Raw genomic sequence first — 14,126 nt, 5'->3', positions numbered from 1 at the left:
AATTCACATACTATAATGAAGATGACTTAAAAGTTATATCATTTAATTATTGGGCCACACATTGAAGCATATTGGCTAGTACATTTTTGCACTGCAACAGAAGCAATACAAGCTTTATGGTCTACCATTACAATTCCTTTTTTTTTATTATTATTTTTCACTTAATATACCTGCCAACCTAATGTTTCTTGCATGCATAAAAATTTCGGGGTTTAGACTTGAATTTATCGTTTATTCCACACGTATACCCCCGTGACGCAAATTCTTTGGCCAATTTAATGCTATAGTTTAGTTTAAAAAGGAAGCTTGGAGTGAAGTCCACTTAACATCAGAAGGCAATGCCCTGAATTTTGGGCACTGCAGAGAGTTATTGACTGGAATAGAGTCTCAGGTCGCATGCAAATTGTCACTTTGTCCCCCCCACCCCATGCCAGACGCACACAAGTCGGCAGGTACGCATACAAAAAAGAATATAAAACCCTCCTGGTAAAGCTCAGTGGTTTAGAATGAATCCATAGCTTTAAATTCACTTAAGGCCTGTACAGGGGAAATATGTTTCTTCTGGGAGCCTCTCCTCACTCTTGTCTGATATTCTTCTGGTTTTTCTCTCTTTACTAGAGGTTTCTTCTCAGGGGCCTTCATCTTCCAAGATACAACTGGAGAGTTCACTGCAGCAGTGCCATAGACCTTCTGATATTTAGTAGAAGCCACATATGATGCTTTCACTGTAAGGACCACAGCGTTCATCAGGTTTTTAGCTGCCTGGATGAGAGAAGTGGCACTGTCCAGCTACAAAAACAGAAAACAAAATGACACATAGCAAGGTTACTCCAAAACAAAATACAGCAAGGTCGTTCCACGGCTGGATCACTGGGCCATTTCCTGACTGGAGCCTGGATCCTTCCAGATCTCATTAAAGATGGAACAAATCCTCTTCCTCAGGGTACCCTGATGTATCCAGCACTGGCAACATCATGCACTGCACAGTAAAGGTAAGACTGTGGTACCTAACATTAAATTTTTTAAAATAAGTTAAAAGAAAGACTTTTGTTGTCTGGGTTTTTTTTGTTTGTTTGTCTATTTGTGGTTTTTTTTATTTCATTGTTGATTCTTTTTCTACAGTTTAAGAACTTTTCTGTTTTCTCACAAAAACCCCTTTACTTCTTACTTAAGCCTTTAAAAATTTACTGTTACACGTCAACTGCAAAACAGGTCAACAGGGATTTTTCCCAAGAGTTCTGGTTTGTTCTAATTATTCCTGTTAGCCCAGGATAACAGCCCCAGTGATGTCTACAGGAACAGTGTGAGGCCAGCACTGAGCTTGTTAAAGAATCCCATCTGAAAAGATGAAAGGAGCTTCTGAAACCCCTACAGAAATGAAAAGATGAGACAGTTAACTGCAGGTTTTGGCAGCTCCTGTAATGTGTGAGTTACTTCTGGTCTCAAGGAATGTTACTTTGTGGTTACCAGGCTTTTTGTACCTTTGTGCTTCTCCCATGCACGAACCTGCCTGAGGTTCCTGGGTGTCCTCAGGATGTAAGAGCCCTCATGGACTCGCTGAGCTTCAAAACACTGGGACTTCCAGTCAGCAAGCTTCCAACACACTGAAGTACATACCCCTGGCCAAAATTTTCAAAAGGATTTCAACGTATAATGGGGACTTCCAAGGCAATGCCTCAATGTTCCACAATGTGGATCAGGTACTCGCCAGATCCAAGTGGATATTCTGAGAGCAATAAATCCTAAAAATATGCTCCTAAGGACTGTAGCAAGCCAAGTTACTACTTAGGATGTTCAATTATCCCTTTCCTAAAATACTGAAGGGTGGGAGAGATGTTTTTGGTGATAAAGCCTTTCAGATATACCATGGAAGCTGCTTCAATTACTTATGTCTTTCCCAGACTGTAGGAATGATAAGGGATGTAGCATTACCTTTATTTACCTCTTTGATTCCACCCCACATATTCAGTAATTTTTTTAGCTATTTTTAATTAGTAAAGTTGCCTGTGTCACTCCAAACCTTTCCTGCTCCCTATTTTGGGAACACATGGCTGTGTAATAGAAATGCTAAGCAAGGTAAGCAGCACAAACTGTCAAAGGGCAATAACAAAAACCACACCATACTTCACCTCAAGCATTTTGCATCATTAACAGAAGAGGTCAGGAGAAATCTCCTTCTGAAGGGTCAGTGACTGATGTGAACAAAAATAGACATTACAGAAAGCCTGTATTTGAAACCACATTAATCTATACTTACCTGGGGTGTTTTATTTCCTCTGCTCTGGCCTTAAACTCATTATGGTTCATCAAATACATAAACAGCTACATACAGTGAGGTGAAAACCAAAAAAAAAAAGCATTTCTATGACATTCACGTACGTGGTGCCATTCCCTGAAATGCACAGTTAATTGCGTGCCCCTAGTAAATATTTTTCCTTGGGACTAATTTGTATTCCTGTTAGTAAAAGAAACGAAGTTAAAAGATGGAAAATTACATTACATGGCAGAAACATGACTGTTCAATAGGGAGTAATGAAATATAATCCAGTCTAGTGTTATTCTATAACCACACTGCTGCATGATTTATAAGGCAATCTGTATGTTTGTTGGCAAATAACAGATCATACTCTATTAAATTAGGATATCCTAATTTACTACAGAGATCTACAATCAAGCATTATTCATTGTTAAATGATTCTTTTTGAAACACTGGTGGATTGATATTGAATATAAAGTGATACCATCAAGTAGTGTTTACTTCATAATCAGTGTGGATAAACTGACTGGATTGAGCCTCTGTTGCACATTCCTGAATGAATTCTGGTGGCTGAAGGTTTCCAACACCGTCACATTTTCCACCACAAAAAGCTGTTTTACGTATATTAAGAAACAGAATAATTAAAGGAAGCATTTTAAAATGAGGGGGCATCAAAATTAGATGTTTAAACCCATACACAGTTGAATCTACACCTCTGAACACAGCAATCAGTAATTTCATGGACTGTAGGGATGAGGGCATGCAGAATCTTCCACTTCTTCACGAGATGCAGGCTGCAATTATGCCTTTTAGAAACCAGGTTTTGTATTTTGATGCCTTTTTAACTCTCTTCAGTTTCAATCTGCTGTTGGAGTAGGCAAGAGCTCCCTGTTTTCACCATTAACAATCACATTTTAAGATGCAGATACTCACTCTTTAACCCTAATATCCACTTATCCTGCAAAACAATTCCAAGTCTTGGAACCAGAAAAGAGACATAAAACCCCACCACAGGCTGTGAGTGTTCTCCAAAATCTGCTGGTGGTCATTCCATGCATCCAATTTGGCCACCTAAGCACTTCCCATGATTTTCTTACAGCCTCCAGCTCCTTGCTTGTATTTTGGCTCAGCAAAGAAGAATTCAACTGAATGAACATCATCCCAATTAACATTTAGATCTTCCCACACCACTGTGTTGCTCCAGCTTTAAGCTGTGCTTTGCCACACAAAGCTGGAATGAGGCAGCAGTGAATCAAGCCCTGAGTGTGTTAATTCCTTACAAAATCTGGGCACAGAAACCTGTGCACTTTTCCAAACGTTGTGGTAATAATCAAAAAAATCATAAGAAGGAAAATTAACATCTCAAATAAAAGCACCACTAGGAAAATGACTTCACAGTACAGAAGGCAACCTTTACTCCCTGCAATACACAAAGAATTATGGATATAATGATGGATTTTGGTCCTAACAGCCAAATGAGCCTTTGACTTGCTGCACAAAGTAAAGGTGTTCTGCCATTTAGACTTCTTTAAAAATATATTTGCCTGCTTTTAGGAAAAAAAAAAGCTCTCTCAACCATAGAAGATAAACTGAGGTTACTGTCCCACAAAACTCTAAGAACAGTGAATTCTGAGGGAAATTCAAAATTAATACAGAACCTAAGAAAAACTGCACTGGACCGGGTCACTTAGAATAAATAAGTTTGGAAAAGATCTGCCAAGAATATAATTCAAGGGTTTTCTTCCCCCTAGAGAAGATCCTTCAGGTTTTGAGGAGTTTTTGAGCTGCTTATCAGCTGTCCTGCAATTTTCCTGCACTATTTGCAGAATTTTCCAGAATCTTGAGATAATCAAGATTTCTTGCTTTTTTTTACACATAATCTAAGTAAAATAACCAGCAATTGCAGTAACAAAATAGCTGAAGAAATGGGAGGGAATAAAGCTGGAAATTTTTGTCCTTAACAGTAAAGCAATGAAAAGAGATGTTCTGCCTGCCTCGTCACACTGCTGCAATGGGGAAGAATTATAATTTATGTTTTAGAAAGGAGAAAAACCTAACTTCCAGAGATGTCTTCATATTTATAATAATAAATATCCCTAAAAATTAAGGGAAATTGAGGGGAAAAAAACCCCAATCTGTATTTCCAGTGAGTAATGATAAAGAATGGGTAGTTTAAAAAGAGCTGGTTGTTTAAGAATATTCTATATTATTACTGCTGGCTTTAATAAACCTTGAAAAGTGGGTGAAGACATCAAAAGAATTGTAGATAGTTTCTAGTCTCTAAATATTTGAGCAATGAAAATAAAATGACCTGTGAAATTCTAGGCCAGCTCAGCTGACAGCACTCCCAAATTAAATGATGCAATGTCTGTGGCAAACTCCATAAATAGAGGAAAAAAAAATGCAGTTAGTGGTAAGCAAAGGGCTGTGTGGGTTAAAATATTTTCCAAGTAACCTACATCATATTTTGGTATGATTAAACTTTGAATTGTTTAACATAATGCTGTGGGTATAATTGGATCTTTGAAAGGTCTTTTGCTTAGTAATACATGACAGTTTGATTAAAAACTCAGTTGACACAAAACTAACAAGACACATACACAGAAGGATTCCAGATTCTCCAGCAGCTGCTTCCAGAAGTACATATACACACACACAAAAAAAAAAAATCAGTACTCAGCAGTGAATTTCACAGTGGGGTCTTGGAGAAACCATTTGGAGGCTTCACAATAATAATATTTCTACTAAAAACGTGGAAAGGGAGTCACTCATTTGATGAAATTTGCAGATAACAATTGGGAAAGTGTCAAGTCATGCAGAGGGCAAGTGATTGATACCTAATTAGCTGCTAAAAGCCACAAATGTAGATTTAATTCTGGCCAGATCTACAGCAGATGATACCTAATTGCACAATAAGGAACTTTATTCTCTGCAGGATCCCAGGCAATCACTCCTTGAGTACACAAAAAGGAGGAGACTGATTAAATAGGTTCAATAATCATATTCAGTTTATTGTCTGTCCACAGTTATGGGATACTGAGGAACTGGGAGAGAACTTAGAGAAACTCAGTAACCAAAAACTCCTTTTATGGGAAAGACTCAGCCAGCTCTGTTTTTTCCCACTTTCAAGTGAATGACTGAAAAATGAGTTTTCACTGACTGAAATCAGCAAGTACATGGTAACAAAGCTGATTGCATTTAAAGTTCCACATGTGAGACAAAGAGAAAACAAAACTTAAAGGCTGAGAGGCGAAGCAGGTCATTTTAGTTATTAATTACCTGAAATTACTTATTTAGCAGTTATATTAATTAATCACAAGAACTCATGAAAGATTGATTCTATTTCTTGAAACTGTAAAATCAATATTGGATGGTTTTGCTTAATATGCATTAACTAGTGGACATTTTTAGTGCACATCAATTCGGGGAGCATGGGCATCAGTTATGTAGGAAGGCAGCTTAGCTGATAACAACAGCCCCTACTAACCTTGAAAGGTAGGAAAACAAAATATTAGCATGAGGAGCTATTGATAAATAGAGTTTGGTCTGGTTCACTTTGTACAGCTTGGGAGGAGAAAATATAATTTCTTTTACACATTGAAATAGAACCTGTAGCTCCTCAAATACTCTTGGCTAAGACTTGATTTGTACACCTTTCACAGATGACTTAGGCACTGCCAAGCCCTTAAGGATTTCTGTGAATTCTGGGTGAATTCCTTGCTTCTCCTCCTTTCCAAAGAAAGTTCACACTTTCCTGGACAAGGTACAGTTGCTTTTATTTCACCCCAAAGGTCAATCAACAGTCAATAAAGAAAATAAGGCTACAATGATGCAATTATGAACCTGGATGGTAAATCAGGAGTATGGACTTCTCAGATTGCATTCTTATGCCACAGAACATTTTCCTCTCAGCTGCACTTAACAGTAAATCCATACCTACAAGAGGTATGCCAGAAAAAGATCTTATTTTTAGAATGATATCTTACATTTCTGTGGCACATTTCATGCATTAAACATGACCCTGTTAGAGAGAGCCAATGCAAGAATGGCCTGTTTGCTATTCGGATGCTCCCTTCCCTTTGGAAGGAGACATCTGCTCTTTATCAGCACTACTGAGGGGCTGTTTTAGTCAGTCACTTCAAAATCTCACAGGACTCTTGCTAGCTACAGTCCATTTGGAGAAAACTATCCTAAATACTTGAAAATCTCTGTCTCTCAAAAGAAGCCTTTATCTGGAATGTAATGTGGTCATAATAATGTTAAAAATGGATCTGTAGCCACACAGAGAAAATTGTATTGTACTTGTCCTTTCCTAGCTATTTGTTTTCACATTTGACTGCAATTAACTTACTCCTTTATACATGATGAATATTTAATTCATTCTGGGGATAGTTGTGTTTTATAGGTGCCCAATCCACTGAATAACCACCCTCATCTGCATTTTTTCAATTACAGGTAAGAAACCCAGGGGATTCCCAAGCCCATTTGGTTGTATTAAACAAAGGCTGCCACGTCCAAGGACAGCAGAAAGCACAAAAATGCAGCAATAACTATGAATATCTTCTGTCTTCTATGGACTATAGTCATTTTAAAACACATTACCAACTGCTGTATGCTAATTTGCAAAAGCAGAAGCAAATAAAAATACTCCCAGAACTGACATTCTCAGTAAAAGGTAAACAGGCATAATAGCAATGCATTTCTACATTTACTTTACTTATTCCAAGTAAATATTTTAGTATTTCAGAAGCAAAAGGATAAATGACAAAATGATATCCTAATTTATTTGCTTTGAGAAGAACACTTAATGGGAAAGCTCATATTTTAACAACTGAAATGGTGAAATGACAAAAAGACAATTGGAAACACCTGAAAGTTAACTAATTACCTAATTACCTAATTATTTTTCTGGAAAATAATTATTGCTAGTGTCTCTCTAGCCTGTAGGTCCCAAAGGTGGAAAACACATTTGATAAATGTTATTTTTTTTCTATTTAACAAATGTGTTTACAGTGAATAAATTATTTCTCCAATACTATTGCTATGAAAAAAATACAATAATTCATCTAGTTACCAAATATAATGAAGGTTATTTCTCAGTATTTAACATTTAATTAATATCTTGTTGCATTCATTTCAGAATTTAATGGGGGAAATTATTTTGACCCATAACAAAATCTCTCAGTAACATTTAATTTTCTTTTTCTACTCATTATCTGTCATTTCACAGGAGAAAAAAGGTGCCAAACCAGTACAATTATTACCACTCACCAGAACCTCTGTAAGGACAAGCAATCCTATACAACATTGAATTTTAAAAATTCAATTGCTTTAGCAGTCTTTTCATGCTACAGCACTGTCTCAGAACTTACAGAATCTGCTGCTGAAATAAATTATTTCCTAACAATCTGCATGCCAAAATATCTGGAAAAACTCTAGAGGACAAGGAAGAAATCCTCAGTTAATAAAGTTAAAGGAGTTTCCTAGATGGGGACAGGAAAATTTTGTTGTTTATACCACACATTTTCTTTGCTAAGGTTTAATGTAGAGGAGGAAACTTTCTACATCAACCAGCAACTGGGAAACAAGGGAATGATCTTCTGCCATGATGACTTGTGATATTTTTCTTCCGAATCCTCCTCATTCTGCACAGAAGGAATGTCTGGAGGACGATGCCAAGGGTGGAATGTCCTGGACAAAGAGCAGGATTGTCCAATGGCCATCACAATTCCAACGCTCTCTGAAGCAAACTTGGCACGACCCCATTTACAACTTCAAAACCATTCCTGCCCCATGGAATTTGCTCTAAGTTCTTGGATGATTAACAGGAAATAGAATTTTGTATGACTGATTTAATCTTAATATTCAACAAGATAAAAAGTCTGCAGCAAGATGAAGTCCAAACTCTATCTGATGGGAAAGGCAAACTCCAACTCCAACTAAAACTTTTTTTTACATTGCCAGGAGGATTCCTGAAGGAAATTAGAGTAGGAAGTCTGTCAAACTCAGTATCAAGCCCAATAAAAAAGCAATTCACACTAATTTACACAGGGATTTACATGCCTGAAGTCTACCCAAGACACAACATGGTCTGAACCTAAGGTCACAGAAAAGCAAGGGCAGGTCTCTGTCAAAAACATCAGTACACACTTCCATTATCATATCCAACTGCAGCTAAATCTGAAAAAAAGAGGAAATAAATCATCTCTAACTAATCTGTGTGACTGATCTCCCTGCTCCCAACTGGAGTTCTGACTTGTAATTTGAAGATAGAAATGCATTTTAAAAACCCAACATAACCTAATGCTCTTTCAATCTGACTTTTAGGAGCAAATCTCTACCTCTAGAGAACAGGTATAATAATAAGAAAAAACATGTCTTTCTAACACTCTTGCCCAAAAGGAGTCCAAATCATGTCTGGTTGGCTGGAAATTGTACTCAGTGAGAAAATGCAGGAGACTTTGGATACAAAAAAAATCAATAAAGCACAGAAACATTCTCTCCTTTACACGAGTAAATGTGTTATCTCCTGCCATTCCTCCCGATTTTGTCTCAAAGAAAACAAAATGAAAAGCAGCACAAAGCAGGACTTAAGACTACAATGCTGAGAAATGTGTTATTTCCCCAAATTCTTTTTTAATTTGTACCAGTGTCAGAGTGGCATCTGTATGTGATTTATCTCCACATCTTCAGCTGGGAGGATCTGCCAGTTTTTGAGGCAAATCTGCTCCTCCAGCTCCTTTCCTACCTCTAAAATCATGCTTGCCTGGTCAGCACAGGGACACTCTGAAGATAAGTGCTCCACAGGCACAAAAGGCTTGGAAACAATGCATCAAACACATCAGAATAAATAAAATAACATCAAATCTTGTTGGAGAATGGAAGATGATACCAGGACAACTATTCCTTGCTTCCTAAAGTTTGCCTGATGTTGTTCATATTTATTTTACATCTTGTAGAAGCAGGCAAAGGCTTCAACCCTTCAAGATATTGATTATTTTTGAGGTGCTAAAAGGATTTTACTCCCTTGGAGCTGAGGGTCCTTTCTGTGTTGATCAACTCAATCAGTGGAAACATTCCTCTCTCTGTTTGATTCCCTGAGCACTCTCCAGGACTTTACAACAGTGTGCAATGAAATAAAAAGAAAAAAAAATAAAAAAAAAATTCTAAACTCCACCATAGCCTTCAAGGGGAAGCTCTATTTCAGTCAGACAGAGATGGCTTAATCATATATAACAAAAAAATTTTAATGAAAATTCTACAATTTTATACCAAATAAATTATTCACTATTAACTGTTCTATTAATTTGGCCAACTCAATCAATGGTTAAACAACATTCAGTAACTAACGAGAGATCTCTATTAGAAGGATTTTTTCCCCTGGTCAATTACTGAACAATTTGTAAATGCATCTGCTCATTACATTTTTAACTTTAGCTAACACTAAATGTCATTAAAAACCATTAGAACAGGTAGTAATTACCTGTTCTTAGTGCAAGCAAATGAAACCAGAGCAAAACAAAAACATTTGTAACGGCTGTTGCAATTCACAGGGAAAGAACAAATAAAGATGACAGCAAATTGAGAATAAATTGGAATTAATAAAATCTTGCTCTGAATTCTAAGAACTCATTTTTATTACTCATTTTTTATTATGCAAATATTCTTTAAGGATGAAAAGAACCTTTTGAGGTCATCTAGTGCAATGTCCTGTTGGAAATTTGAATTACATGAGGTTGTTCTGGATTTTGCTGAAATTTGGGTATGTCCAAGGATGGATCATTTCACATCTCTGGGCTAGAGAACTCCACCCTGCACTAGAATTTCACTACCCTCCAGTTAAAACATTTTTACCTTATCTCTAATTGGTATTTCCCACGTGCAAACTTTTTTTTTAGTGCTTTTCCTGTCCCTATGTCCATGCAACTCTGCCAGGTCTGGATCTGGTTCTTCCAAACCTTCCTCAGAGGTAATTGTAGGCAACAATATTTTCTCTAAGCCTTCTTTGTACTCATACAAAAGTATATGTGACCTGTGCAGATGATGTTGGCAATCTCATTTTCACTGCTAAAAGAGCAAGGGTCCTATACAAATGGGGGGAAAAAATATTAGTAATTGTAGAAAAGGAGAAAGGAAATATAATTTCTTGACAAGTTTTTAATAGCTCACTGAAATTGTTTAAGTTCAGTACAACTCTCTTCAGAAAATACTTGTGTTAGGGATTACAAATTTTCCTGGAGTGTCTTTTCCTTTGCAGTTCAGTACTTCAGGCAGCATCTTCCCTGAGCAACAAATGCAGAAGTACTGATATCCTCAATGACTCAAATAATCCAAATGGTTCCTGTGCTTTGCACCTCAGGACAACCATCCCTCCACAAAACAAATTAATTCAACCACATCTCCAAATCTCACCACTAATCCAGAATTTGCATAAAGGAGATGAAGGTATAGACTTCAGGAGTATGGTGAAATGAAAAGGCATTTGCACAGGCTCTTTTCAAATAAATTTCTTATTTAAATAGTGTACATTAGTCATGATTAGCAACACACTTGACTGATGCACTTAGTTGCCATCAGAAAAATTCAAACTGAGTGTCTTTAAATATTAGTTATGCCTGGTGTCACTTGAAGCCCCAGAATTTTTTCAGATGCTTCTCACTGAGCAATTTCTCTAGGAATGAAAGCAGGAAAAATAGGGCTGTTCCTAAAATCCATTGATTTGGTGTGTTTGGTGACCGAGTCAAAGTGTTCAGAGTTCTCATTTCTACAAATTAAGTCTTATCCTGCACTCAACCCTCCTAATTCCAGGTTCTGGACCAAAAGGTTCCAGATTCCTTTTCTGCTTGGTGAAGGAGACCATGGGGCACTTTCATGGATTCTTTCTCTACAGAGATGGGCCAGAGCACCTCATCTTTGAAAATCAGTTTAGAGATCTTAAATTGCATTAGAAGCCTAAAAATAGTGCAGTGAATCTAGGCAGATACTCATCATATGCAAAGAAAAATTAGCTGTCCTTGGATTTGGCCTAGTGGTCCAAGAATTCAAACAACTTAATGAATGTTTTTCTGACCGTTTTCCTTAATTCTCTTTTGGTTGCCAAAAGTGTCAAATGGGCAAAACCCACAAATTACAGGGCATACAAATCTCTCCAGCCTCCAGAACCTAAAGAGATCAGAGCATCAAGAAAATGCACATAGATAAATGCTCCTTAATAAGCAATTAAAAAATTTCTGTTCAGGAAAAAATTATGCATCAGGTCAGTTCACAGAAATTTGAATTTACTTACATATCAATATAAACCCTCAATTGAAGCCCAAGGCTAAACTTTCTGATTCTGTACACAAAGTTTAATTCACCTGCTTATGCCTGTGTATTTTTTAAGGTATTACCAATGTAAGCAGTTGTCAGTGTCTACCTGAAATAAGAATCCCTGCCCTCTGGAAATGGCTCTTGAGTTCCACATTAAGGCAGGCTGGAGTGAACATCCCAGATGCAGATGTTTACACTTGGCTAGATGAGTCACTATTCACACAGCAATAGAGATGAGAGCAAAAACCTCTTCATAATTCAATTAATACCTTTCTGAATAATAAAATAATCAGTTTCCATTACACCAGAGACCTCCTCTCATCTTTTTGCACAGCTTGACTGGGGCAGCCTCCCACTGTTACTGCAGGATTTCTTTCCAATTCTATCTTTTTCAAACCATACTTAACTCAGGTGAAGCCTTTCTGCTGTTGTTTTTTTTGGGGGGGTGGAAGTATTTGTGGTTCATTTGTTTTTTGGGGGTTGTTTTGTTGATTTTGGTTTCATTTTAATTTGGCCATCCAGAGTGGAAACTGGAATATCAAATGGAAGGCAGAGAAACATTGGTCTTGAACACTAACTGAGTATTTTAGTGGTATACTATTTTAAAAATAGTAAGCTAACTAAAAAAATTAATTTTGCTTCTTTACATTTTAAATAGAAAAAAAAATTATATAAAAAAGAGAAGTATTCTAAAAAAAAATTAATTCCTACTACTTTTTTCTTCTAGTTACTATAATTAAAATTTTCTTTACACCATTTTAAAATTTTAAACCTACATTACCTTTCTCCAAATCCTATCATCTCACAACAAAAAATAACTACATAAGTAATTAACCAATACTAAAACCCACCCCGCTCATCAACACATTAATTAAGAAATCTCCAAATTAAAAAATATCTTAAATTAACAAACCAAAACCACTACAGTCATGAAGAAGTATGCAGTGTTTGAAACCCATCATGATTCTATAGATCTTTTCTGCCTTGAGCATGGCTCAGCATTATTTGTAGAAAGGAAATAATGGCAATATTTATTTCTGCTTTCAGTTTTACCAGGGTACACCATGTGTTTGCTTTGAGACATTCAGATGGGACTGATAAAAATCCCAAGGATTATGATTAAAGAGAATCATTATTTAATGTCTTTGAGTGCAACTGTCCCAGGCTCAGAAAGTCCAGGGTGTTGAGGCAGTCCTGGTTTCCTCCATCCACTGCACTCAGCTCAAGTGTAAATGTGTGTAAATTTGTGTTGTAAACTCAAACAAGTTGAGGTTTTAAAGGAATGAAGTTAAATCAGCATGAGGAGTGCTCTAGAATGCTGTGCGCTGTCATTGTAACTTCTGCTTAAACGAGATTAAATCCACACAATTTGTGTTGAGGCAATGGTGTGAAACCAGCCCAAAACTGCAGTAAGAGAGGGCAGGGGGAGAAGCTTCTCTTTGCCAGCTGACATGGTTTGGGAACAGATGGAGCATTTCACAGCTCTCCCTCACTTCTCACAGAGAAAAAGAAGGTAAGAACCAACCCACAAAGTTTTAATTCAACTTGTAAGATAAACCAGCCTGGCAAATAGAGAAAAATTGGGAATTTTACATAGCTGCTTTATGCATACTGAAAAAAATACTTGATCCCTGTAGATGACCTTATATCATTAAACTATCACTCACCTTTTGCCATTGTGACTGAGAAATAAATCTTTCATCTAAATGTTGATCTCCTCAAATATATAGGTGTAAATAGACTAGTTAATATATTTGGTTTGTTTTGAGATGATTATACACAACGTGCTTGCAAGTATAAATTTTTTAAGAATGCTGCATCAAAAATTGACTTTCAGTTTGCTAATAATTTATGAAGATTTAACTCACTTGAATTAGCATTTATTGGAGGAAATTTCTCAGATATTTGCTTTAAAAGTTTTCATATTAAACACTAAATAAAATCAGCTGAAATCTAGGCTTTATAACATTTTAATTTAATGTACTGTACATGTAAATAATATTAAACAAACTTCATAATTTAGTGAACACACATTTAAGCCAAGGCTGTAAATGTAGGAATCTGTGCATTTTGGACATTTTAATATTTTTTTAAATCATAGCTGCCAGTAAAATAATTCAACAGGGGAATTAGCTCAGTAAATGTAACATGAGTTTATTTATTCTCCCAATGTTAAGCTATTCAGCCAAACTCACAGCCTGGGGTTACCTGGACAAAAAATTGTTATTAGAATTGGCACAGACAGATTTCAGGTTAATTATTGCAGCAGTTCATGCAATTTGGAATATCTTTCCCTCTACAAACTCCCCACTATACAGAAGTCAGCCAACTTCTAATTTGCTCATCCTACAAGACAACTTTAGAACAACTTTAGAATGCAAATTTTTCTGCATTCAAAGTAATCCACTGACATCTCTGTTCCACGATATCCCCTCAGTTCTGATCACTGTCTCTAATGCCCCATCCTTATTGAATGACACCAATTCTGATTTCCTTTTCCCAATAATTACACCAGTCTTAAAAAAGAGCTTCTCCATGCCACCAAAACGCTTTTGTATCA

At 36.5% G+C, this 14,126-nt stretch overlaps 1 protein-coding gene across 3 annotated transcripts in view; it reads right to left on the bottom strand.

Moving 5' to 3' along the window:
• Positions 1 to 501: 501 nt before the first annotated feature.
• CTNNA2 (catenin alpha 2) overlaps positions 502 to 14,126 on the bottom strand; it is a gene marked incomplete at both ends in the record, with an annotated part of 408,624 nt that continues 394,999 nt past the window's right edge. For all 3 annotated transcript variants that reach the window (XM_084204871.1, XM_084204872.1, XM_084204873.1), the window contains one exon: positions 502 to 789. In XM_084204871.1, the coding sequence (XP_084060997.1) occupies positions 502 to 789 (288 nt within the window). The remainder of the gene's footprint in view (positions 790 to 14,126) is intronic.

Source organism: Fringilla coelebs, assembly GCF_963513975.1.
Source record: "Fringilla coelebs genome assembly, chromosome: 4".
NCBI classification, from domain to species: Eukaryota; Metazoa; Chordata; class Aves; order Passeriformes; family Fringillidae; genus Fringilla; species Fringilla coelebs.
Note: the sequence above shows the minus strand (reverse complement) of the source record. Positions and strands in the feature narration are given on the sequence as shown.